The sequence below is a fragment of the Numenius arquata genome, chromosome 4 (genome assembly GCF_964106895.1).
Source record: "Numenius arquata chromosome 4, bNumArq3.hap1.1, whole genome shotgun sequence".
Taxonomy (NCBI): domain Eukaryota; kingdom Metazoa; phylum Chordata; class Aves; order Charadriiformes; family Scolopacidae; genus Numenius; species Numenius arquata.
The window spans coordinates 61,491,240-61,519,180 of record NC_133579.1 but is presented as its reverse complement, the minus strand read 5'-3'; the positions used below and the strand labels follow the sequence as shown (position 1 = coordinate 61,519,180).

General features: G+C 36.6%; 1 protein-coding gene across 3 annotated transcripts; it reads left to right on the top strand.

Moving 5' to 3' along the window:
* SLC35B3 (solute carrier family 35 member B3) lies at window positions 1–27,702 on the top strand. Of its 3 annotated transcripts, none has more exons than XM_074146485.1 (10): window positions 1–249; window positions 5,094–5,363; window positions 6,723–6,844; window positions 8,768–8,922; window positions 10,487–10,594; window positions 14,979–15,076; window positions 17,921–18,013; window positions 18,422–18,533; window positions 23,327–23,396; window positions 24,486–27,702. In XM_074146485.1, exons 2-10 carry the CDS (start codon window positions 5,163–5,165, stop codon window positions 24,634–24,636), a joined length of 1,110 nt encoding a protein of 369 aa, XP_074002586.1. In that variant the 5' UTR covers window positions 1–249; window positions 5,094–5,162; the 3' UTR covers window positions 24,637–27,702. The 3 variants fall into 3 exon arrangements, with proteins under 3 accessions (XP_074002586.1, XP_074002585.1, XP_074002587.1); XM_074146484.1 differs by lacking the exon at window positions 1–249 and adding an exon at window positions 2,977–3,012 and having other exon boundaries at window positions 24,486–25,164; XM_074146486.1 differs by lacking the exons at window positions 1–249; window positions 17,921–18,013 and having other exon boundaries at window positions 5,163–5,363; window positions 24,486–24,636.
* The last annotated feature ends 239 nt before the right edge of the window (window positions 27,703–27,941 follow it).

Below are 27,941 nucleotides of genomic sequence, written 5' to 3'. Positions count from 1 at the left end.
GCCCCCAGCGGGGCTGAGGCGGCAGTTGGAGGGCGCCGGCAACCCCCCTCCTCTCCTCGAGGCCGCGTTAGCGGAACGCCGAGCGAGCGGCGCTCTCTCGATGCGCTCGGTGCTCGCGCCGGCCCCTAGCATCCCTGCCGCCACTTCCGGCGGGACCGGAGGCAGCGGGAGGGCCGTCGCGGCGGTTGGCGGCGGAGGAGGACGGGAGGGGGGCTGCGGCCGCCGCGCCCCTCCTCCCCGGCCTAACAGGTACCGGGGGCGGGGCCGCTCCTCCCCCGGACACCGGGAGCGGGTGGCGAGGTGGCTTCCTGGGAAGCGTCACCCGGCAAATAGGGGGCCATGGCCGCGGCGGTGAGGAGTGCGGGGGGGAGGGCCGGGGCCAGTTTTGGCTGGCTGGCGGGTTTTGGCTGGCGGGAGGGTTTTGGCTGGCCCGAGGAGGCGGTGTGTCGCGGCGCTGGGCCCGAGGAGCCCGTAAGCAGCGAGACGTTCCCTTCCCTGGGAGGAGGAACGAGGAATGGCGGCCTGTCGGTGCTCGGAAGCCGCAGTCCCAGCCCCAGCCCGGGGCAGCTGGCAGGTGCTCGGGTAGAGCCACGTCTGTCCTGGCCTCGGGGCGTGGCGTGGGCCAGCGCCCGGCAGCTCAGCTGTCAGAGGGCTGGAAGGAAGCTTCAGGGATCATGCCGGCCCCTGTCCTTCTTACCTCTTTTCTCTTTTGCCTCTGGGGCGGGAGCCAGGTACCGCCAAGGAAAGGGTCTGCTCGGGTTTCCCACAGATGTACGTTTGCACCCCTGTAACCCGGAGCATCCCTGTTATGGTGCCAGCGACCGTCCTGCTACCAGGGATTTGCAGAACTGGCTCCAAAGAAATGGATCTTGGCCAGTGTGGAACTTGCATTGTGTGGCTCATGCAGGCAATATTTCTGAGAGTACTGAGATAGTAGTTTCTGCCAAACTGATGTTTTTAATGGGTATTTTTCAGAGTCAAATAAAAAAGCCCCTGCTCCTTTATAATGTTTTTTCCATGCTTGGTACAAGTCATTAAGTTTTTGGAGGCCAAAGAAATTTTGCTTTTCTAGTTACTTGTTCATTTCCTTCCTTTCTTGTAATAATCACTCTATTTTACTTGTGTGCAAGTTTAAAATCTTGCTCTGCATGGTGCTTTTCAAAGGGGAAGGAACGAAAAGTCTTTGATCTAAAGAATGTGTTGTTTACACTTTTATACACAGCATTAAAGAAAGGGGAAAATGCTATTTTACACACATCAGGACAGCTCTTTAGCCACTTGACTCTTCATAAAACAGATTTTTGCTGCGTGTTTGTTCAAAAGGTGAATCAGTTGCTTGAAGTATTTTTGGTGAGAGGAGGTTGAATAGCATTTTTGATACTTAGAAAAATAAGAGTTTGAGAAGTCACAGCAGATTTCAGAAAAGTTCTGTCACTGTTGGTAATGAAATTACTTCATAGAGAGCTTTTCAGATGGATGCAGACGTTTACACTTTCTTCAGTTGTTAATAACCCTCTTCATGAGGGAGTGTAGTGATTGGATGAGGGGTAACAGTTTTAAACTGAAAGAGAGGAGATTTAGATTAGACATTAGGAACAAATTCTTTACTGTGAGGGTGGTGAAGCACTGGAACAGGTTGCCCAGAGAAGCTGTGGATGCCCCATCCTCGGAAGTGTTCAAGACCAGGCTGGATGGGGCTTTGAGCAACCTGCTCTAGTGGGAGGTGTCCCTGCCCATGGCAGGGAGGTTGAAACTAGATGATCTTTAAGGTCCCTTCCAGCCCAAACCGTTCTATGATTCTGTAATGTTCCTTGAAATGTTTCTTGAACGTGGCATTTTTTTTCTTTCCTTTAGAACATAATAGAGGGAAAACAATTACTATGCATCATCTTCTTATCGATGGCTTTGGGCATGACTGGAGCTGTCAATGTTGTTTATTACTACTTTAGTGGTAGACTCAGTAATCTTCAAGAAATTTAACGGACAGACTGTAAAAATTGATAGTATTCCTGAGGAAATATTTTGAACATAAATAGTTGAAAATCAGAAAATTTGTGTTAATTGTGGTGTGGGTTAACGCTGGTAGGCAGCTAAGCACTATGTAGCCACTTGTTCACTTTCCCGCCTCACCCAGAGGGATGTGGGAAGACAAAAGGAAGGGTGAAAGGAAGAAAACTTGCGGATTGAGATAAAAATTGCTTAAGAAGTGGAGGAAAAGTGGAAAAAGAGTGACAGAAGACAAAACAGGTGATGTAAAGGCAATCACTCCTCCCACAGGTAGACTGATACCCAGCCAGTTCCTGAGCAAAAGATGCCTAACCTCCCTAACCCCCCTCCTCATGCATTTTATTGCTGAGCGGGAAGCTTTATAGCATGGAGCATATCTGGCTAGTTTGGGTCACCGTCTGGTTGAGCCCCCTCCCAGCCTCTTGCACACACCTCAGTTTATTCGCTGGAGGGGGGGAAGATGGAGAAACAGAAAAGGCCTTGATGCTGTGCAAACTCTGCTCAGAAGTAGGTAAAACGTTAGTGTATTACCAGCATTGTTTTGGTAATCTAATCTAAATCTAAACACAGCACTGTACAAGCTGCTATGAAGAAAATTTACTCTGTCCCAGCCAGACCCAATACAAAAATACACTTGTTACTGTTTCTTCTTCCCTCTATTTCTTCTGATCCTAAAACATTTATTAGACAAGTAATATCTAAGTTAGTGGCCAGAGTGGAAACTGTAGGTACAAAACTATGCGTTATACAATTAATTCTATTTTTGGACTGTTGAAGTGCACATGAGAGTACGTGGCTGTGTCTTCTGCTGGGCATATGTCATTCTCTGTGTTTCAGTGTAGGTAAAAAAATGAGACTCAGGTTACTTTGGCAGCTTTTGTTCCTGCTGAGAAAGTGTGACATTAACGAATGCTCTGTGCCTCTCAAGAGGAAGTGTATGCTGGACAGGAAAGATCTGAACAGGCACCAATGAAAATACAAGTTCAGCTAAGATGGCAGCAATGGGTAGATTTCTGAATACATTGTCTTCATAGTGATTTATTCCTTGGCCTTGAACTTTGGAGTCCTAACTTTGTATGCAGTTCTTCTGGGGAAAGTAGTAATTCACATCCTGGTTTAGTGATCAAGTAAGGATCACCGAGTATCTTCTACAGGCACCTTACTTTGCTTTCCATAGTGGTGGTATGCTATAAACACAGGACTAAAGGGTACTGAGCAGTCATCACACCCAGTCTTAACAGCTCTACATAATTGGTTTCATAAACTTCACCTTAAAAAGAGTTCAGTTGTTCCTTCTTTCATTTTTATGTTGCTCTAGAATAGAGATAGTCTAAGGATGAAAAGGTAGTTTTTAGTAAAGTTTGTTATGATCACTTCATGCCCATTTGCTCTCATGTTATTATCCTTAAAATTAGAATTATTTTTCCTTGTTACTGGTAATCCCTGTGATACTTTTATTGAAAGCAAGTGTATTTTCTTTTCCTCGGGGTTTTGCTAGGGTAGGCAAGTTATGTTTTCATCCTATTTCAGTTCATAAGGTGGAAAATCTGTTCCTCCATCCTGATAACCTTTTTTGCAGTTGTTGTTTGATTCTGTCTTTGAGGATGATCAGAACAATGTATGTTATTGTATGTGAAAGCTCACTAGTGCCTCATTGCATGACATTGATACTTTTCTGTTTTTACAGAAGAGAGTCTACTTAAACTTTTTCCATTTTTTATGGCCATCTCATTTTGGGATTAGCTAACAATCCACAAAGGTACTTCCTACCTCCCACTTTTGGTTTTCAACTGAAGAGCTCTGAACTTAAACACAAATTATTATTATAGTCCCTAAACTCCTGTTATGGTCCCCAAGCTATTCTTGTTCCAACCAGATAGTAGGTTGTATCAAAAAAGGAGACATAACCACATTGCAAGTTTTATACTAATTCTTCGTTTTTCAGCTAAACTTGTCATTTCTTGGTTTGTGTAATGAATTACCAATGTCCATGCAGATTACATTTACTGCTTTTACTGCATGATCTAGCTTTTATATACTAGCACATTTTCCATTTAAAAACAGTGGGAAAAACATTTTTCATACATGTGTGATGAGCAGAGGTATTTTTGAGCTGGGGAAAATAAACCACTAAATACTTGAGAATACTTGAGACAAACAGAATTTAATTATTGACTGCTTGCTGAGCTATATGCTGACCTACATTTAAAAATCTTGGGATAACTGAGTGACAAGTGTGTTTATCATAAGGCCAAAAAGAAAAAAAAGGAAAGAAAAAAAAAAAAGCCTCAAACATCATACTCTCTGCTGAGCTGGAGAAAAGAATTATTTGCCTGTCAGTCTATTAAGCTGCTAAATTCCTTCTCTAGGCTTCAGTTATCCAATTTTGTTTTCTATTACATGTGGAAATGTCTGCATGTGATTAATATTAAAGGTATTGCCATACCATAGACCTCATCAGATAACCAATCTAATTTCAGAGACTGACGACTTAATCTTCTTGTTTCCATCTTCATGTTCTTTTCCTCAGAAGTGTGTGAGAAATAAGTAGTGAGTAAATGTGAGAATGAGAGTTCAATGCTTGTAAGCAATAATAGGCTCAAATCTGTAGTTTTTAGCAAGTCTTCTCTTGTAGTGGACTAGTCTTTCATATTTTGCTGTGAAAATGAAATAGAGTAGACAGAACCATAGTACGTCAATACTAGTTCTTTCAGTGATTTGATCACGGGGATCACTTCTCTCCCAAGCAGTCAGTCCTGTGAGTACTGGCATAAAAGAGCTAGTTTGAGCCCTTGTGAAACTGTAGCTGGTTTTGTGTTGTTGATGTTTTGGGATTGTTTTGTTAGTTTGTTTTGTAGAGTGTAGGAATGCTACTTCCCACAGGAAGCAAAAGTGCTTTCATAAAGTGTTGCTGGCCTCTGATATTAATTGATGTTGACTTTGGACATAGAAAAGATAAATGAAATTTGTGAATAAAAACAATCCAACAAAACTCTTAAACCTTTGTATTTTCCATATAAATGTCTTTACTGTTATTGTTGGAAGGCTGTATGTTATGTCTTACCTGACTTCAGTGTTTCTTTCAGCTTTCAGACACAGAAAGGGAAGAGCAGAAGGAAAATAACAATAGCACCGAATGCAGCGAACTAGGAATCATGGATTTGAAATTCCCTTCATCAAGAAAATACATTTCCATCAGTGTGCCTTCCAAATCTCAGACTATGTCTCCTCATATCAAATCAGTAGATGATGTTGTAGTTCTTGGCATGAATCTCAGCAAGTTTAACAAACCTACTCAATTTTTCATCTGTGTTTCTGGAGTTTTTATGTTTTACCTAATCTATGGATATTTACAGGTGAATATTATGAACTTGTGTCTTAGGCCAATTCCCCCTTCCCCTTTTCTTTTTCTATAGGATAATAATATAGTATGTGTTTTAATATGTATAGACATTTAAAATAGATATTGATTGCAAAGTCAGGCTTTCAGAATTCAAGAGCAGTAAGTAATTGTAAAATGTAAAATTCCATTATAGTTCATGTGCCTACAAGGTTTGGTTCAGTTGGGATTTCATAACTTGATCTTTCATATCCATGTACAAGATACACCTTTCATTATTGTTTTGAATGTGTATTTTTAAAATGTGATTTCATAGTCTTCTGAAAACAAATTGTAGAGCCATAGAGACTTACATGTAAGTCTTTATTGGTGTTGAAACCTTTAGCTCTCCTTGAGTTTCATGAGTGCTGTACAGTAATAATAGTCTATGGTTCTCTCTGCTCTCCCTTCAGGACAGAGCTGAAACATGTACTGTGGTTGTTTGCTAAGCAGAAGCATAATGTTGATGCCATTTTAGTTAAATGTTTCTCTTCCTGCTAACCTTTTCTCTTTTATCTTGAGCAGCTACATTTCTGTTCCTTTTTAAAATTGTTTTAACTTCATTGTGTCTTCTCAATAAGGTAGTGATTTAAAAAGTTAATAAGTAAAAATCACTGTATTTCCAACACAGTTTTCAAAAACAGTTGAGAAGTTTGTTAAAATAAAGTTACTTCCAAAGAGTTAGGAAAAGTTATCATTAATTGAAAGTAGAATCTTAAAAAGGAAAATATTAGGTAGCCTTTTGTTTCTATAACTGACACATCTACATAATTCTTTATGCAGTGCATGTGTTTTTCCATAACAAATTGCTCTGAGTTTAAATGTTCCTACAGCCTGAAAATTTATAAGCTCACAAGTGCTATTTAATGTAAGCACGCAAAATATCAGGTACATATTCCTAAGAGATGAAAGTTGCTAGTAAGTACGTCTGTTAGAGAAAGTTTGTATTTGACTTACTGTGAGCTATTTATAAATTCTGGATAAAAGCAGTCTACTGGAGTAAATGAACTGAAAACTAACAGAAAAGTAGGCAGGAAACATCTATAAACATCTATAATTTGAGGTAAATATTAATGAATCAAATGTATTACCCTTATGTATCAATCCATTAATTTAAGTGGATTTACACCATCAGTAAATTTTCTTATTGCATCTTGGAGGACCTAAATTGTCTTTAATACTTTGCAAGTTACCTATGGCAAGTAAATTCTAGTTAACAACCAGCAGCTGCAAAGGCTACATTTGCATGTACATGAAGAAAAAAAATCTGTTGATTTTGTTTTGATTTAATATTTTGATCTACACATGTGACCTTGGTGGGTTTTTGTTTTTATAGGAATTGATATTTTCAGTGGAAGGTTTTAAACCTTTTGGGTGGTACCTTACTTTAGTGCAATTTGGATTTTATTCCGTTTTTGGACTAATAGAATTGCAGCTGATTCAGGACAAAAGGAGAAGGTATGTGTTTTTCAGAGCATTTTACCTGCTATTCATCAAATTAGAAACATTTTTATATTTATGGTAAATTTAACTTCTGTTGTTTGAAAGTCAATACTGTGAGGCATCGGTAGCAGTTATATAATTAAGATAATGTGAATTTACTGGACGACGTTAGGAAATGTTATATATATACCCACTTAGATTTCAAACCTGTATGTAGTCTTGTTGACTCTTCTGTTACTTTGTCACACTTAGAGGTCAAATACTGTCCCTAATGTAGTTGATACAGATGGACTTATATTTGTGTTGCTTGGGTTTATCATGTCCAAATCGGGCCGACTACGCTTCACAGCACTTGAAGCTATCTCTCATCTAATACCTTTTCTTCAAACCTTAGTGCCTCCTTACCAAGAGGTTCCTCTAACACTCTGTGCATCTTGGTGAGTGTCAGAGGTCTGCTCTCCATTTGTATTGGGTGCTTAGGTTTGTTTCAGTGGGTGTACTTAGGTTTTGAATTTTTCATTTTAGATAGCTTTCATAACACCCTGCCACAAAATTATTCTGTATTTTTTCACTGCAGTTGACCAAGGAGATTCTTGCTATCTCAAATCCTATGGCTGTGGGATAGTTTGATCTCAGTGTGGCCATTCTGTGGCTTCTTGCCCAACTACAGCCTCCGCAAACTGTATATTGAGGCCCTCTGGAAGCTTGGATAGAGGCTGTCATTGTGTACATGAATTTTAAAATTGCTTTAAGGCATTAGTTGTGTATAAGTTGTTTTCCTTACCTGTAGTGAACCTTGGCTGATTTTGCGTATACTGCTTTTAGGTAATAGAATTCTTTTCTAGCCAGGTAATGTAACTTTGAGAGATTGTTTTTATTTTAAACACTGACAGCTTATATTTCAAGTTATCCGACTTTTTGAGATGCAGCAGATAATACTGCCTTTTGGGCGTTCTGTAACTAGTATTTAGGTTTTGATTACCAAATAGTTGCTGATGCTTACAGAGCATGACCCTGTAAGTAAATTGTGCTGAAAATGTAGATCTTAAATATATTTTATGTTTATTTTCTATAACCTAGGCATCTTCCTGTAGACATTAAAAAGATCTGTTTCTGATTTTTTTTATGCTGAATTCTCTGTTTCTTAAATTTTAAATTTTTCTTGCACGCCTCAGAGTATGCCCAGATCACACAATGAGTTATGGATAAGACAGGGTTACAGCAAGACATCTCCTTATGTTGCTTAATGTGGCTCTGAGTATGCATAAAAAATAGCTGAACATATGCACAACAGTAACTGTAAAAAATCACTCTACAAAGCGAGCACAGCAATTGCAAAAAATTACTGGTGGCTCATCTGTTGTCAGGTGATAATTTCATCAGATTGCAAACATTACATCTGAAAATGTTCAAGGAGGCCCTCTGTGTGTGATATCTGAATCACTTCTCTCTTAGTTCTGTTGAGCTTTATAAAACAGTAGTACTTTTTTCAACTTTCTGCATGCTAAAAATGTGAACGATCATGTGAAAACTTCACCAAAAAATTAACACAGTGACCGCGACAGGACTAAGATTCAGGATATCTTGATATACCAACCTTCTGTGTTTCCTTTGACAAATAACCTGAAGCCTTTGTCTTGATTCTTCTGTAAAAAATATACCTTCTCAGAGGGAGGTTAAAGAATTCCTGCTTGAATACTTCATGAGTCATGAAGTTTTTATTGTCTTGTATTTGAGCACTGTTTATTAGCAGTAATTGAAAGAAATGAAATTTGAGATCAGTTACTCATGCTTTTTTAAATTCATACTATGGAATGAAATTCAGTGAGAAAGACTGTCAAGTTTTATGACAAACATATTCCTTTATCTAAATTTTCCAAGCTAAATCTCCTCTATGTGTGTCTGTAATACCAATATTCATATGCTTATGTTTTATAGAATTCCTGGGAAAACCTACATGATAATAGCGTTTTTAACAGTGGGAACTATGGGTTTGTCCAATACCTCTTTAGGATACCTGAATTACCCTACTCAAGTCATCTTCAAGTGCTGTAAGCTGATTCCAGTTATGATAGGCGGGGTTTTTATACAAGGTAAGATAGTCTATTAGATGATTTTTTTTTGTTATTTCTTTGGGAAGCAGTCACATATGGAATCCTGTACTTTGTTAAATGCTGCTGAGGCTCTGGGATAGAAAGGGATGGGTTAACATTTTTCCTATAGGAGGAAAAATGTGAATTTCTGAACCATCTCAGAAAATGTACAAATTCAATTAGATGAACAGAAAATGTGGTGAAAAAGAAGTTGTACGGGTCACTTGCAAAACTTCATTTTTATACAGGCTTTCTTAATTTTTCAGTAATGTAACTTTATTTTGTAAACCAAATCACTTCATAAATGAAACATTTTCAATACTGAAGTGAAAAACCCTGGAAAAAAAAATCCAGCCATGATTTGTGAAGAAATCCTGTACTCTTCTTGTTTGAAAAGCTTGATTCCTAAATTCCTAATTAAAATTACTAAATTCCGATCAAACGTTAATCAGAAATACACCTGACTTTACATGTCTTTAGCTAATCATAAAGTCATAGTTCATATTCCAAGAACAGAGGAAGGGATCTGGAGAACAACAGGTAAAGACTACAGTCATATGAATAAACATACTTCAGTATTTCTGTATTTAAGGTACTTAGGTATATTATTAAAGTGTCTATTTGTTCGATACACAAGGACTCATTAAGTCAATAAAGCTCTGCATGGGCAAGTGTTATGGAACAGAATTTAAAATGGTGTATTTCTGCTTCTGTAGTTAATTCTGGCCTTCTGCTTGCAATAGAAAGTTGAACTTTCAGAGCAGATTACAAGTTTATGTATGCACATGTGCACACAGTATTTACCTTTTATTAGGAGTAATTTTGTATCATTTTAATGCAGAGACTGGTATTCCCTCAAAGCTTTGTGAAACTTTATATTGTGTTGTGGTAGTATTGTATTCTCAGAAGCTGTGATTATTTTTTTTTTTATTTATTATTTTTAAAAATTTTCACTTAAAATTTTCAGTTCAAAAAAGTTCTCTTAGAAGCTTATATTGAGAGTACAGCTTCTGGGAAAGGAATATGTTATTTAAAACAAGATACATTAACTCCTGCCTTTTCATTTCCCTAATCTATTTCTTTCTCTACATCCCTCCATATCCCATCTCTCCCAAACTGAAGGACAATGTAGGGTTCTAAAAGTACCCAAAACATCTGTTAGTGTTTGGGAATGACTTCTCTCTGATCAATAAAGGCAGCCGAAATGTCTTGCATGAGGGGAGAAAATTACGAAAATATCTAAGCTGTCCTGAAGTTGCTGAGATGGTGCTTTGTCAGGGAGGATGTGCTTTATTTCATAGAGAATGTGCTTTATGCCATTAGGACTAAAACTGATCACAAGAATCAGATAGTATCTGTTAAGGTCCTTCTCCATGTTAGGAACTGCAATTATTGAAGAAACTAATTCCTCCAGTTATGGAAGGCCAGGGAATTGAGTCTTCTGCTAAGTAAAAGAATGACATTGGAATAGTTTTTCCTTTGCCTTCCAATCTGCTAAACAAGATAAATGTGAAATTCTGAGAGTGTTAACAGTCCACTCATGTTGTTTGTATTGCTTTTGTAGGAAAACGTTATAATATTGCAGATGTGTCTGCTGCCCTATGTATGAGCCTTGGATTAATTTGGTTTACTTTAGCTGACAGCACAGTTGCACCAAACTTCAACTTCACAGGTAAAGATATATTATATTTTAGAGTTTAACGAAATGCTTGTTTTTTTTCCTACAGTGAGCCTTCCATAGAAGTTCTGAGAACTCTTGGTGAATGCCTTCAGGTATCATACAGACAAGGCAGGTTTCATTGTAGCTTTGCACTAGCAGAACTATATCTCTGGCAGAAGAGGCCTTTATTCAGTGTTAGTTTTTAGGTTCTTTAAATTTCTGTAAATTCCAGCCTTTAGGTTGAAATGTCTTGTGCTTGTTCTCAAAAAATACTTACTTCCCAGTAGATGTGTTAAAATAAATACGATAAAATTCAGTTTGACCATTTTAAAACTTCAAAGGATTAGCTGACTTTTCTAGTTAAACCTTGAAGTTTTTTTCCACTTCTGAACCATTTACTTTATATTAATTGATGGTCTCACTCAGATTTGCTGTAGTTCTTAGCTGTAGTGCCCACAACCTAACTTTTTGACACTGTGTAAAATCAGAAGGAAAGAAAAGATTTTAACCTGCTTAAATTTCCTTCTTAAATAATAAGAAAGAATTGGTTATTCATAAAATCTGTGTTATTTACTTGGCCAACGCTTGGATTAATATTGAACCTAGCAAAACTTGAATATTCTGCTTTTAGTGTATTCTTTTGAAATTCTGAGATGTGATAGAATGACTGTTAAGAGAGACATTCAGTGTGAAACCTTTATTTCTTAATAGTGGAGGCACTGATTTAGAAGTTTTGTTCCTAAAAATAATAATAAATTCTCTGTTTTACGGAAAAGGCTTCTTGCCCTCACAAACTATTATTTCATCCAGTGTTAGTAATGATCAATTTGTGATGTTGTGTAAACTGTATGTATCTTTTGCCTTGCTCATAAATTAATTCTCATGCCTTTTAATGTACTTTTAGTGCTACTGGTAGTGGAAGAAATAACAAAAATCTGTTAATTATGTAACCTGCTGTGCATTTTGTGTGTTTGTGTGGTGTAACTGGTGGCTGCTTGAAAAAAAAATTATATTTTGAGTACAGTATAATGTTGGTATGCATGTAATTATATTCTACTGTTTCTGATATATAGATATGTGTTACCATTACGGCTCATTTTGACTATAGCCTCTAAGTGTACTCACATTTTAATATATTCCTTTTGTAAAATTTGAATTGTCTAAAATACGTGCTATGACTTAATTCTGAAAACATTTAGAAAGTAGATTCTTCAACTGAATGGGTGAGGGTAAAGTACAGCGAATGTAGCAAAGTCCTGATGCCCTCGGAGATCTGCAAAACACAAGATAAAAACTTAATGTCTTCAGAGAATAAACAGGGCTGTCTTGCATTCTTAATTTATTTTGTACACTTCAAACAAGTCTGTATATATTGAAGCTTAGAGCACTACCATTTGGAGGAAGCTAGTTCTGTGAAAATAGAATACAGAACTAGAATTCAAAAGTCTGGATCTCTCCTTAGGAAGGTGATTCAAAATTTTCCTGCTTACCTTCTGCAAAAGTTCTTTCTGCATTTCTCTATTCCCTCTTGCCTGTTTTGTTTTATTCCCATGTCACTTAATTTACCCAGAAGAAACTTTTCATAATGGGATAGGTGGAGTTTTTCCTTTTCTAGGATGAATTATGGAGATAGATGATCCCTTCCTTCAAGAAATGTACTGATTTTTGGTATTGCAGAAATACATAGCTGCCGAAGTGTAAAACCAGTGATAAAAATTAATAAAAACTTTGCTCACTCTGCAAAATGGCATATTCCTTTGAATAATTGCACTTTTCTTGATGTAAATCACAGAATAAGTACTGAAAGTGGAGAGGCAGAATTTAATTTTGTATCTTCCCATAGTATCTTCAAATAAATAACAAAGTATTTAAGGATGCTAAAACTTTAAAAACATAAACAGAAAATTAAATTACTGTTTTCTAAACCTGCAGTTTATGTTACTGCCTACTTACTGTCCCCTAAATTCCTGAGTCCATTCCAGTGATTTATGCATGTTTATATAGAACGGTTTCCACACAAACTAGTGTGACTCTAGCATGATTTCATAGAACTACTTCTAACTTGTTAAGAACAAAGATGTTTGCATTTCACAGTTCTAAAAGAGCAAAACTATGCTATCAAATTGGAGAGGTAGTGGTAGATATCCTAAATAGCTGTGAATAATAGATACAGGACTTCCAAAAGAGAAACCAGAAGAGAAGGGTGTGCAGAAGGAGACAGTCTTGTAACATTGGTGCTACAGGGAATGCTGCTGCTCTGCCATTACAGGTGTAAGTGGAAATTAACTATTTTGAAGACACAGTAAAAATATCAATTGCATGCAAATTCCTGCACCCTAGACTGTTTGTACAGGTGAAGTTTAGTTTAGTCTTTTGCAGACTGAATTGTTTTGCCCTTAGCTTCACTGTTGTTAAAATGATATTACTTGCTTAGCTACTACCTCTATTGTATCTTCTAATCTTCTAAAATGTGGAGTAAAGAAGTTTTAATGGGCAGGTAAATTCCAAACAGCTTGCTAGTCTGACACATTTGTGTGGTGGGGATTGCAAGTTGAAGAATGTGTTGTTGAGGAACTTATGTAAATATCCCAATAGCTTATAAATGTATAAGTAGTGTTAATATTTTAATGACTTCAAGCATCACATTAAGAGTGTAAAATACAATGTAATGTAGTGTTTCAATCAAGTCTGTTGGTGCAAGACCTCAAGGTTTAATTTCTTTCAGAACTAATTTAGGTCCAGTTCTTCCAATCATTTTTACTCATGCTTTACATACTACATAACATTACTGGTCTCATCTTGTTCATGGTTTTGCTGCTGCTGCTCAGCAGGTGCAGCATTATCACGAGTGGAACAATTCTTCTCTGCAAACTGTGTGTGTACATAATACTAACATTTGTCTTGCCTCTACGTTTCTCCTTTCCATGCACGCTTGCACTTCACATTCCAGGTAACCTTTTCATCTCGATCCAGTGCTGAACCCATGCATTTGTCCAGTGATTTGCCTGGGCCATTAAATGCTGCAGGAACCAGTGTGATAGAGATCACAGATGGAGACATACTGAGTCCCTTTACAGAAGTGATCTGCAGCAAGGCTATGGCTGAGCTGGAGGTGTAACTACACCTTTGGACCAGAGCTGAATCCATGTAGTTAATATATCTATACTGTGGTCTTTAGCACAACCAATGTTATTCAAAGTATTGTGTCATTTCCATTGACTCAAACCTTTTCCAATACCTGATAACTTTGAATAAAAAGAGTCATTTTCTGTTGCTTCAGTTGCATAAGTCTAGCCTGAGAAAGGAAATGGTTCCCAAGCTAAAAATGCTGGTTCTGAAGTTCCCATGTATCCAGAAGTTGGCCAGGGAGACAATACCTTAAATTTCATTGGTCTTAAATATGTTAAATCTTTCAATTCTGAAAAAGATAGAAGTTGGGATTTATTTTTTTTTTCTTTGTCAAGAGCTTATACTCCATTTGGTCCATCAGAATGCCTTTTCTGAGGCCTCTGATAGTAAGCACATAATATCAAGAAAATATAACCCTGCTTGTTTCTCGTTTTCCACTCCTCGTTCTTCCCTGACACTTAGGGTGTTTTAAGGAAAGAAGACTGGAGCAGACAGTAAACATGACTTTGATGAGAGATATCTTCTGTAATGTTGTATACTTAGGCAAAGTTATATTTCAGCCAGTGTGCATCATTAAATATAAAGGTTGCTACAGTCATGAAAGAATCGAAGTTTGGAGGTTGGGAAATGAATTGTGACTGGCATGGATAAAGAGTTATTAAATTTTTTATTGGAAAACTGATTACGTTATTGACTGTGTAGTGACTTTGTTATGAACAAATATGGTAAACTGAAACCATGGGGTTTGTACCTGAACAGTAGTTTTTTTAAAATTAGCATTTCAGTAATGAAAGATTTCTGCTGTGAATCCTGTTGCATTTGTTTTACCATTACATCTAACATTCCTATTTCCCTTTGTCAGGAAAAAATAATCTAGGATTAACTTCTCAAAAGAATATGTTCTCTGGTTATTTATTAAAAATTATTCATTAAAAATACCTAAATAAATGCAATTGACATTCTTTCATTCTTGTTACTACAAAAACTACATCTTCCTTATAGCAATGTCCAGATGTTCCTATCAAGCTTAGAGACACACAGTGCTCAGGGGTTAACTGACAGAGGGAAAGGGGTTGGACACTGCTTTATGCTGGTATAATGAAATAGTCTTGCTGCCATTTAGAATATGATATTGAGGAGGTTTTAGTATTTTTCTATTCCTGAGATTATTTTTTTTTTCAGGATAGGTACAGAGTGGTTTTTGTCACTACTCTGCTGATAAATATTCTGAACAGGTTTTTGTTTGTTTGTTTTTTTCTTATATTAGGTGTGGTCCTAATATCCCTTGCCCTCTGCGCAGATGCAGTTATAGGAAATGTACAGGAAAAAGCTATGAAGTTGCACAATGGTTCTAATTCAGAAATGGTAAATACCAGATTTGCAATTTTAAAAGAACACATTCTATCATAGACAAGGCATACAATGACAAAACATGAAACTTGAATCTACTTTTCTCTTGCACATGTAAAGAAGAGCTCTTGGTGTACCTTTCTTGGGGTTTTCTGTTTGTTTGTTTGGGGGATTTTGCTGGATTTTTGTTTGGTTTTGTTTTTAACCTTTCAAGGGTGCTGCTTTCTGCGTGCAACTTCAAATGTATATTGCAGCTACAAAAACACTCATTTATAGCAACAATTTCTTTGTCTGACCCTGCAGGCCAGAAATCAACTGAGCGTTTTCTGTATGATCATGCACTTAATCTCTGAAAAATATATACTGTTCCTCTGGTATAGATGAACATGTGTTATGTGGAACATGTTGTTTTTCTTACTTGCTAGATTTTGATTCTAGCGTGTGCTAGCATTTGAGAGGCAGCCTTTTTTGAAGCTTATGAATTCTGTAAAACTCTGACTTTCAGAATGGATGAATATCTGTCTTCCTGATTCAGTGAAATGCATAATTTTGAAGAAGTCTTTCTCAGTATTTTTTATATAATTATTTGGGACATGGATTAGCTGTTTGTATGTTCTGATTTTTTTTCTTCTTAGACAAAATTTATGTTTGACTTTGGCATCTTTTTCTCTAAAGTCAAGTAAATGCAAGGAAATCTTTTATTATAACAGATAGTATTTGAATATGCCACAAGTAAAAAAATATTGAAATTTAATTGGTATAATTGGCATGTATTTGAAATTTAACTAGAAAATCTAGTTTCTCCTTTATGAGAATAGCATCATAAATAGAGAAAAAAAATAGTTAGAAGGAAGCTTCAGTTAAGGCTGAAGGTGATTTATGTCGGCTCAAGAAGTTTGAGCTGCAAGTTTCTGGGAAGTGGAACATACCTGAAAAGCGTCATTGTATTCTTGTTTTTAGTTTTGTACTTTTTCGTAGTATACACAGTTGACTGCTGCTGGAGGCAGAGATTTTAGCTACATGGACCTCACCTGACCCAGTGCAGCCTTCTATAGCTGTAATCTCTGAAATCCAAAACAAAGTACAATCTGTAACTGTTTTCTTTCCCACTTTGCATCTTGCCAGCAGTCATCAGACAGTTGTTAACTGCCTTACCTACGAAGCTCCTGTTATCTCCAGGACTTTGCTTCTGACAAATAGTCTGACAAATGTTGTTCTTCATATTGTATACTTATACTACTTGTAGAGAATCAGTGTAGTGATTATGGATATAAAGGTTTTGTTTGTTTGAGGCTTACAGATGACACTCCAGGATTTTGTTCAGAGAATATAGTGCAGAACTACAAGCAGAATTTCATGAATTATTTTTCTAGATTTGAGATCATGGGTAAAAATTTAAGAGGTCTTCTGGATCAGAGATCATGTTTAACGGACAGTGATCTGGAAATAAAAATGAATAATGAAAGAACCTGTCATCCATAGAATCTCTGTTTTGTTGCTGAATTTGGAACTTGCCCTGGATTGAGCAATTATGGAAAAAAAAAAAAAGGGTGTCTTGCAGCTGAAATAGCAACCACTGCTCTGGAAAGTTATACTTGATTTTTGCCTTGTGTGTGATTCTAAGGAAGTGACTTATATCACACTGCCTAACAAGGAACTAGCAATGTGGTGCTCATTCCTAGTTGTGAAAAATTAGGTCTTTGGGTAGTTTGGGAGAAAAACTGGATGCAAAGGCAAATGAATAACTAAAGACTAGCTTTTGTGAGTATAAACACTGTAAAATAAGAGCTCTGAAGATCAGATCATTGTTTTTTAAGAGTCTGAAAGCAGTTCTGCTCTTGAAATGGATATTCATCCTCCTTTTTGTAGAGTAGTGATGTGTTCTGTTGTCTCATGGCATTGCTATCAGTTGTTAATAGATTTATTTTTGCAAATAGTTGAGATAGTATAACAAGAAAACAGCTCATGAAACCTGTGTCAAAAGAAGTAAGCGTGTAATTGACACCATGTTTTGAAAGCGTAGTAGATCAGCATGTTCTAGCTAGTAAGGTGTAGAACAGTTCTGTTCAGTGTCTTCCTTTTTCACAAGAAAAGGCCACTAAACATTACCCAAAGAGCTGAATGCCTCCTGCTGCACGGAGCAATGTATGGGTGGGCAGTTCCAGATTGTATTGTTGCCTCTATACGGGAAAGGATAGAATGAAGATTCTTTTGTTGCTGTATGAAGCTATGAATTAAATAAGGGTACAAGACAAAATGAAGAGCTTACCTGTTTGCTGAGTATAGTCTGTTCTGTGTACTGAACTAGGCCAGACCTGGTCATATTTGAAAATCTTGTATCCTGTGACCATAATGCAGGTGTGCCATGTACGTGAACTGAAGTGACACAGATGAAATTTATGTGGAACTTCTGGCAGTTCATGGTGATTATGTTCTATTCTTTGCAAAGTTAATGTAATATGGATCTTTACTGAGCAGGATAAGTAGCAGAAAATGAGATACATTTAACATGTTATTCAAACTATTAAATTATATAGTTGTGTGAAGTTTTATTTAGCCTGTGAAATCCTGAATTTGAGGGATTTACCACAGTCAACATTGATCTCAAGATGTTATTAACTGAGTAGCTTACAAAACTTTTTTTATGTAGTTGTGGGTAGGAAGAATGTCTGTAACACTTACTATTCACTTTTCACTGTACATCAGCTATTATAGAAATCCTTGTAAAAATATCTTCAATCACTGCAAGTTCAACTCCAAGAAGTTAAGCACATTAATAGGGCCAAGCATTTGAAAGTATTTAATTTTGTCCTTTTGTACAGTATCACCTGGTAATTATTTTCTCTTGAACTATTCTAGGTTTTGTATTCCTATTCAATAGGTTTTGTGTATATTTTATTTGGACTAACATGCACTAGTGGATTAAGCCCTGCAGTAACATTTTGCTCAAAGGTAGGTATAAAGATTTCCTTTTTTCTGTGAAGAACCTCCTTGGAAAACATTGCTTTGTACAGTTTAGAAAATCTTACCACTTCTCTGAAGTTATTTTTTCATCATGTAAACTGGGTAACTTATATAATTCATATATTAAACAAGTTGTTACAGTCTTTGATGTATTAGATAGGGTAATGTTTTAAAAAACAAAACAAAATCACAGGACCGGACTTATGAGCTTATAATTTTCATTATTATTTTTCCATTATTTAACTAAAATTAAATAAGGATCTTTGCATGAATGCATTGTTGAACAGCTTATTATTGCTCAAGCAGTTTATTAAAGTCTGTAGTTTTATGTCACACTGCAATACCTCAGGGTTTGTTTTACATTTTCCTAACAGGCTTTTTTTGGTTTTGTTGCAGCATCCAGTTCAGACTTACGGTTATGCATTCCTTTTCTCCCTGACTGGGTATTTTGGCATATCCTTTGTTCTAGCTTTGATTAAAATCTTTGGTGCCCTTCTGGCTGTAACAGGTATGGACAAATGATATCTTTACTGCTTTTGGTATAAAAACAGAAAGTGATCCCATTATTTAGGACAGAGTTCTTGAGAATTGTTCTTTGTGCTGACTGATGGTGGTTTGTGTAGCATGGATCTTCTCTAGTAGTAAGTGTTTGAGAGCTTCCTGGTTCTTTCTGTGCCAAGTTTTAACCTTGAAGACCCTCTTAAGTAATCTGGTGCATGTAGCCTGTGCTATGTTTTAGTGCAGAAACAACACTGTTCTAAGCAGAGGAATTGCAATGGAAATGTATAGAAAAGTGTAAGGAAAAGACAGGTATTTGAAACATGGAAGGAAAAGTAAGGATATTCCAGTAAGGCATAATAGGCAGTGTCATAGTCCCTAAGCACAGAAATTATGGAGGTTTCCAGCAAGTGGTGTTGCTAGAAAAACTATGAAGAACTCCCCCAAAGCTTCAGTGGAGTGCTGCTGTAGAAATGTTAAATGTGTGCTCCAGACTCAGTTCAGAATAAACTCAAGTGGAATAAATTCAGACTTTTGTGATGGTCTGCTCAGTTCTTTTTATTAAATTGAAGGGAATAAAGGGTGTGTATTAGTTTTGGAAGTCAGGATTTGAACTAAACAAACTTCTAGTGGGCTGTGTAACAGCTGCTGTATTGTCTTTAAATTGCAACTTGTGTATTCACAGGACAAGGTACAAGCCGATTGTTAATAATGGAAGCAGACTCTGTCTAGTCTTTTAGATCTTCTAGACATCTGATGTAATTGTCTGACAAAAAATGGAAGCAGTCATATTTTGTGTTAAATGCTTAGTACAGCATATGAGTGTATCAACCATGTCAGAAGAAATAAATGTGAACAACTCTGATCAGTAGTATGTTGAAAAGATTTGGGATGCTCACTTTTATGTCTGCTAGCCGCATGTAAATGTGGAACAATACAAGGCCCTAAAGTATGTCAGAAGGCCATGAAGATGATCAGAGGGCAGGAGCACCTCTCCTCTGAAGACAGGCTGAGAGTTGGGATTGTTTAGCCTGGAGAAGAGAATGCTCTGGGGAGACCTTAGAGCAGCCTTCCAGTATCTGAAGGGGGCCTACAGGAGAGATGGGGAGGGACTTTTTACAAGGGCATGTAGTGATAAACAAGGGGTAATGGCTTTAAACTGGAAAAGGGTAGATTTAGATTAGATACCGGGAAGAAATTCTTAACTGTGAGGATGGTGAGACGCTGGAACAGGTTGCCCGGGGAAGTTGAGGATGCCTCATCCCTGGAAGTGTCAAGGCCAGGTTGGATGGGGCTTTGAGCAACCTGGTCTAGTGGGAGGTGTCCCTGCCCGTGGCAGGGGGGTTGGAACTTGATGATCTTGAAGGTCCCTTCCAATCTAAACCATGCTATGATAAAAGTTACTGGAATCCTCTGCAGGCTAAGAAAGTCACCATATGCAATCCTGTCTGTTCCTGTGATAGTTCATGCACAAATAAAAAGTTTCTGTGATATGGTGTTCTCACCCAATAATGTAATAATTTCCTAGCAATAAATGCAAGTCAGACCTATCTGCACTGACATACCCCAGGTATGTGTCCAGATGGATGAGGAAAAGGAGGATGTGAAGCAACAGACAGTCACAACCATTATAGATTTTCAACCCTGTATAGATATTCAGACTTGACTCTTACACCGTATGCAACTGGACACATTCTTCACTTTGAATAACCAGTCATCTGGAAAAATCATGTGGAGAGATTGAAATCCTACTAGCTGAGATTGGCTCTCTATGAATGAGGAAGCCACTGAGCGCAATGAGTCTCAGCACTGCACTGGCAAGTAATGTCATCTGGTTATGCTTGGTCATTATTAATGCATTGGCTGATGTGTGCCTTAGAATCAATGAAAAATATTAAAACTGAACTATATGGCTTCAGAGAAGGAAATGTGTTCAGATGTTATTGATACATTGCCTCAGATCCTTAATGGAGGAAGCAGTATAGAAAATGATTAAATCAAAGGAATCGCTAGTAAGAAAGATGCGACAGAAATTGTGGTTCAGAAATTATTCATACTAATTTATTGTGGCTTGCATCTGTATTTGTGAGAACGTGGCGTATTTTAATTTGCCGCATTACTTGAGTGTGGCAAAGCTAGCTACAGCCATATGACATAACTGTATTACAAGTGAGTGCTTTTAACCTGTGTCATCATGAGTTTGTAAAACAGTTATATGACTGAAGTGTTTACATATCAGAATATTCTCAGCTGTTGGAATAAGGGAAAATGACCCTGCTGTTCGTTTTAGCAGTAGTTAATTGTAATTCTAACATTTTTTGTGTATCTAAAAACACTAAATGAAAAGCCTGACACTTGATTATTTTTCAGCATCTTACTGTATACCTGTTTCAAGCTGTCCCTAAAATTATTACTCTTTACTATATGCAACTGCTATAGAACATAAAATTGATTGTCTGTAGAAAATTGTTACTTCCAAACTTAAAATGTAACTTGAGTGTATTTTTAAAAAATCAGTCATTGCCTGTATAGCCTCTCCTATCATTTATACAGTCATTACAGTAGTATGTCAAGAACGGTTACACCAGGCTCATTGCTTCCTCAGGTCACTTTTTCTTAAAATGACAAACATTAGTCACAAGGGCCTGGGAGGGAAAGGTGTAGCAAGATGCAGTGGATCTGGAGCTACTTTCCTCTCTTCCCTCTACCCCTAAAAGCTGGTTTCTGTCAAGTGATGCTCTGCTTCATTCGCAGTAGTGGAGTGGAGAATACAGACAGTTGTTTTCTGACATGAGGACTGCATGCTCTGCTTTCCCATTATATGTTGCCTCTGCAGCATTTCTATTTCACATTTGTTTTTAAAAAAGTTCAGTACGTCTCCTCACTGGAAATTGGTCCAGATCAGAGGGTTGGTTCATGTATTAAAATAGCTTTTTTTTAAAAAAGTCTTCATGTGCTAAAAATATTTTAAAATGCTGTGGAATAGCAAACCCTTCCCAGGTTTTCTTATGCCTGACCTTGACAATCCTAACACTTGAGCCCTTTCTGTCTTGCCTGTAGCAATGTGAAAATGTTTATTGTGCCTTGGAAGAACACCACATTCATTACTGTCCCTCCCACCCCCCATTCACCCTCCCCCTTCTTGGGGGGGAGTGGGGTGAAAGAGTTTAATGAAAATTGTATTTCTATTAGCAGAATGAGAAATTATCAGACTTAATTGGGAAAAAGAAGAAAAGGCACTTAATTTAGAAGGAAATGGTTACATAAATATTTTAATTAATAACTGATTTGAAAGAACAGAAATAATCGTAATTAGAAAAACTGCAGTAATTTAACCATTTTTTAAATTATTCATCTGTAAACTGTTTTCTAATTAAAACTCAATTTTCTTTTTCATTCTCCTTTAATTTTTCATGTAATAGAAAATCATTTTATTTGATGAGCATAAATTTCTGAAAATGTAAAGAAAATTGTTACTAAAAAGTTGGGATTAGATCAGATAAAGCAATGGTGAAGGCTATTTCTTCAACCACAAAACATGCTTTTAAGTAAATATTTGTTTTGTGGGGAGGGTTTGGGAAAATGAAACTTGCTTTACTAGCCATAACAGCATGAATACCGTAACAACATCGATATACATCAGTAGTCATTGGTTCCTTTTATCAGTATGTTACAGTAAGACGAGTGTGGATATAACTATACAAGTAAGGCTTTCTAGTATGGTGTAGTTATAGGTACTTCATGGTAAGCAAAATATTTTCTCTTAATAAAAATCATAGGTTTTTTTTAGATGCAGACAATTGTACTGGGATCTTTCTTGAGTGAGCAGCCTGCACTATTATGTAACACCTTCTCAGGCCCTTGATCTCCATAGCTAAACTGGTGCGCCTGGCTGCATTGTTGCTTTTTAAGAAAATATTTTCTATAACTTTTACTCATTTATTGATTTTGTTTCAGTGATAAACTATATAGGTTTCCTAGTACAGAATTTGCTAGCAATGCTACATTCTTGTTCATAGCAGATAGCATTGAAATTGTTCAAATCATTATTGGAGCAATAGTTAATTTGAGAGTAACCCAAACAGATAGTTTACTTCCATTTTGGTAACAGGATTGTGTTCTCAACTCTTCTTACTACCTTGACTCTTTCTAGTGGTAAGATCACATGTAGAAGAAGGTCTCTCAGTGGTTTTGATGAAAACTTCCTAATGCATAATGATTGAAGTCACACATCCTTGGTCTGTTAAGTTTCTAATCAGAATTGTATTTCTCTGCACTGTTAGGTAAATTTTCAGTAACTTCAAAAGATCCCGTTCCACTTCAAAATGAAGCCCAAAACACCAATGAACTGAAATAGCATGAAGTGGAAATGGCAAAAGATTTAGTGTATCCAAATAGTGATACTACTTCTTTCTGCTTTAACAGATTAGTTTATACTTGCAGTTACTTGCAAGGATATACGTCAGTTACTTGCAAGGATTGTTTGTTGCTTTCAGATATTGTGAATCCATTAGCATGAAGTTATTATATGACAAGTCTTGTTCTGGAAGTTTCTCAGCTGCAGATACTGTGAATGGAGCTGGTACTACTGACGCAGTGTACTTGTTTCAAACAGCATATGGTTCTAGCACTATTTTGGACTGGACTGGGGCATCTGCAGTCTATGTTTGCACCAAGGATGATCATCATTTTAGCCAGACACTTAATTACGTGATGAGGTTATCTACTAATACTGAAGACTGTAGGATGTTCTTTTGCTGTAACTGAATTCTTAAAGAAGTAAATATTTGTTTTCCTCTGCAGTAACAACCGGAAGAAAAGCAATGACCATTGTGCTTTCTTTTTTGTTCTTTGCAAAGCCATTCACATTCCAGTAAGTATTTCTGTTTTTAAATGGGTTTTTATATATTTCATCAAAAAATTACATTCTTGATCATGGGAATATAACAATAGTAATTAATCATGTTCAGGCTTTAATGCTTTTAATTTCATATCTTCTACAAACGTTGGCCATCTGCTGTAAATATTGGCTGGCTTGTTGATGCTAATCATACTAGAGATAATAGTTTCCATTTTTCTAAAGGTCTGGAAGACAAGCTATTGCATGTGTTGGCATTTTTTGTTGGTTTTTTTTTTTTTTTAAGAAAAATCTTACATAATTTCTAGTGCTTATGATACTTAATACATTTTTTGGGTACTTTCTCTAGGCTAAAGGAAGGCATTTTCTCCATTACAGTATTATTTCCTCTTTTATGAGCTCAGGTTTGAGGTTGAGTTAAATAACTGCAAGCTTCTATTATCTTGATATATTAAATTGCAAGATTTTTGAGTGTGGATTTCTTCCCTTTTTTTAATTTAAGGGAAGAGCTTACATTGAAAAATGCAGCTAAGCTGCTACATTGATCCTAATTGCTTCTGGTTTGAAACTAAATAGTATTTAATTTTATTGCTATGTATAAATTTATTTGAGATTTAAGAACAAAGCTTACAGCCAAATGCCCAAATGGAATTTACTCCAGCTAAAAATATTTAGGCTTAAAATAATGGAGAGCTGAAACAAAAATGTGCTTACATTGGGAAGTATAAGGCACTGAGTGAGAACCTATTTTGGAGCCATAATGGAGACCGTAGCTCTCATAACTGTAGGACGGAAGAACGTACCAAAACCCCTCAAGACTACTTTATTCATGTAAGAAAGAACAGCTGCTGTTTAGTTATTATTTAACTACAAATGCACCTTAATAAGCTCTCCAGACAGGGTGGGAAAAGGAAGAGTAGAAGGATAGCAATAATAAAGATTCAAGCAAATTCTTTCTCAGAGTCCACTAATTTGTGGGCTTTTTTTTCCCTAATCTCTTCTCTCCTTAATGTAGGGGCTTTATTTTTATTTAATCCACAGCTATTGCTATGTAATCACTACAGATAAAGTGCTAATGCTAACTTTTTTTCCCCTCCCCTTTAGGTACGTGTGGTCCGGCTTACTGGTCGTCCTTGGTATATTTCTTAATGTTTACAGTAAGAATATGGATAAAATCAAACTACCTTCACTGCATGGTCTTTGGAAAAAAAGTGTGGAAGAAAGAAAAACAAGGACGTTGTCACAAACTGTATAGACAGTGGTTTATGCCTTGTCTAGACTATGATTTACTATTATTGTTTTATTGGAACAGTCTTCAACTGATTCACTTTCCAAAGGGAACATTATTAAAACCAAAGGAGCTGAAGGCATATTGTCTGCTTGCAGACTGCTAGAAATGCACATTTTTGTGAGCCCTTTCTTCAGAGCACTTGAATGCATCGTAAAATGTGTTGTAGGCCATTGTTAGATGGCGTTATCAGGCAATGAAGGACAGCAGCTCCTGGCAGACTGCTGAGAAGCTGCGCTCCAAATGGGGACACAGTAGAAGACTTAATTTGGGCATTTTTTATAATATTGGCCATGTGGCTGATCTGAGATTAGTGGTTCTTTGTCTTTGTTAATTGTCTAGGCAGGGTAATTTAAATGTAATACTGTATTAACATTTAATGGAATCTAATCAGAACTGGTTGACCAAAATGCGATTTTAAAGGTGGAATGTTTAGAATATGGTATGTTGTCACTCTTTTTCATTTTAAATAAAATGTTGGGGTTTTTTTAAGTTATTGATTAGATCATCACAGAACTTGTTATTTATCGTAGTTGTTGAAATTTTTATGGAAATCTTATGGTGTTACTCTTTTTGGTTATTGCTTGCAAGTAACAAGAATGGGATAGAGTTTGTGCTTTTAAAAGGGAGGAACAGTCTTTTAGGCCTGAACCAGGGTAAAAACACAGAATGAAAAAGTCGTGATTGAAACAGTAATGTAAGAAGCTGTTATTTGATTATTCTGTGGTGAAATACAAAATTCCTAGTGGCCTGTGGCCATCCATATCGTAGTGGTGTAGAGAGACATGGAAGCCATCTAAATTAGTATCAAATCAAAACTCTTCATTTTTAATATTGGAGTAAAGAATAACAGCATCTGCTAAAGTATTTCGAAAATGTATTGTGTCAGTCTTTGTGTGGTCCTTTGATGAACTTAAGAGGATTAGGGTACAGATTACAAGTCTCTTTATTTAAAAACAGGAGGAGACAGTGCACTACCAGTTGGTCTTTTTTGTTATGAATTTAGGAAGACTTAAGTCCATTTGTCTCTGTTACTTTGATATTCAACTTGCTTTTGAATCGCTTGCCATCTCTTTCATTTTATATATTTAACAGTAGCACTTTAAAAAGACTAATCACCTTACAGTTCGTTTTTCTCATGTGGCCATGACTTTGTTGTTGTTGTTGTGTCCCTTAGATGCATCTTGGTGTGTGTCCTTTCAAATTAGACAAAAGTAAATTGGATAATAGAATTGTATAGTCAGGAAGAATGTATGAAGAATAGAAATATCTCACAGGATTGCCTTCTGCCAAAAATACTAGTTTATGAAGGTTTTCAGAATGTGCAAAATGGTTTTCAGACACTTAGGAAGAATTGCTGTTCCAAGGAGCCTGTAATCAAAGCACAGACATGAAATAAATGTGCCTTAAATTTTGCCTGTTGAGTTGGTAGCTAGCATATGCCATATTAAGTATGTTATAAAAGAGAACGTGGAATAACATAGCCATCTTAGCATGATGGGACACATAGGTGAAGAGCTACACTAGCCTAAGCGCACTGTTTCCAGCACTCAGGCTACTCTGCTGTGTCAGTAAAGTCTTTCAGTCTTGCCAAGTTATGAGAATTTATTGTGTGGGACAATTACGTTTTTTTTAAAATTCCCAGCTACTGTATGATTGATTGTTTCCTGGAGAAGGTAGAGAGGTGTGAATTTGACAAACAGATACATCTTGAAAGAGAAGGGTGGCCTACCATTTTCACGTTGCAGCCAAGTTTTATGATAAGATATGAGAAAGGGTTACAATTCCAAATTTGATGCAAGACTGTATTTGCCCAAGTCAAGGGGATTGATACACATTTCTTTCCCTGTAATATTTATCAACTCTTGTATTCCCTTGCATTCTTTTCACTAAATGAAGTTGCTCTTTCCAATGAGGTTAAGTTACCTATCAAGCTTAAAAGAGGGGCAGGTCTTGAACCTTTGAATAGAAAGTAACTACAGAACATTTACTGCTCTGTTCACTGGTTTGGTGGAACTTGGTAAGTCTCAGTTTTGCCATCTGTAAACTCTGTCTGTTGCTAAACATTATTGAACTTCAGGAAACCAACTTATGTGAAAAGTACCATACATGCAGGAAGTCGTAGTAAATATAATTCTTTTGGCATCTGTTTTATATAAACAAATGAGAAGTCAATCCTAAAGTTTCTGACTAGAATTCAAATGTAGTATGTAGGTTGCTGAACAGTTTATATAATCCAGTTTTGTCTCTATTTTCTCTCTTTGGAGAGTGTAGTGTTCGCAGTCATTTACATTTTAATTTCTTCTCTGTCGTATACAAGACATAATGGAACACACATTAGGGGAAATTTTGATTTATTTTTTTATTCATTTTCTTTTTCTTAACTATGGAAATGTATGCTTTGTTTTACAGGTGTACTTTAAAAAATTATTTTTGTAGACAAATGAATATTGTAGGCTTAGTGTCAGTAGCATAAATTTAAGAGTCAGATTTTTATTTTCACAGGGGTGAGTCCAGTACTTGCTAATCAACAACATGTAAGCATGTTAACAAAAATGCACACACAAGTGAGAGGAGTTCGTAATTTGTCACCTGTCATGGTCTCTGCAGTTTCATGCTTTCATTGAGACATTAAGAAAACTTTCATTTCGGTGAATTGCTGTTTGTGGAGTTTTTTTAATAAGCTTTATAGCACATGCAAATAATCGAACCTTACAAACCTCCAAGTGTTGTTCTTACAAAATTTTGTTTTAGGATCTTCTGTACTGTATGTGTGTGTTGGGTTTGTGTTGTCTATGAAACAAGAATAAGGGCTTGTCCACAGAGTAACTGTAAATTCTTTATTTTTCATTTAAGAGCACTTATATTGGTATGTTGGTTAATCCTTCCTAATGTTGCTACATAGGGTGATCATAATAACTTTTGCATTTTATAATCATTGTCTCCTGGCCTCTTTACAGTAGGCAACCACAGAAAAAACATTCATTCTGTCACCATAAAGTTTATTATCTAGCACCATAAAGTTTATTATCTAAGTATAATGTGAATTAGTTGCTTCTTATTCTTAATGCTACACAACTTTTTCTTCTCCACAGAAACACTGTGATATAAGAACCAGTTATAATGGGATTGAAGTTCACACTAAAATTTAAGGCTGCCCAAGGTCTCCACTGATGTCAGCAACCTACCTCTGTGACACCCTTGCCTTCAGGGGACTGAGGGAGCTCTGTTTTCCTAAATTAGTATGCATTTGCAGCTGCTTTCCCATTACA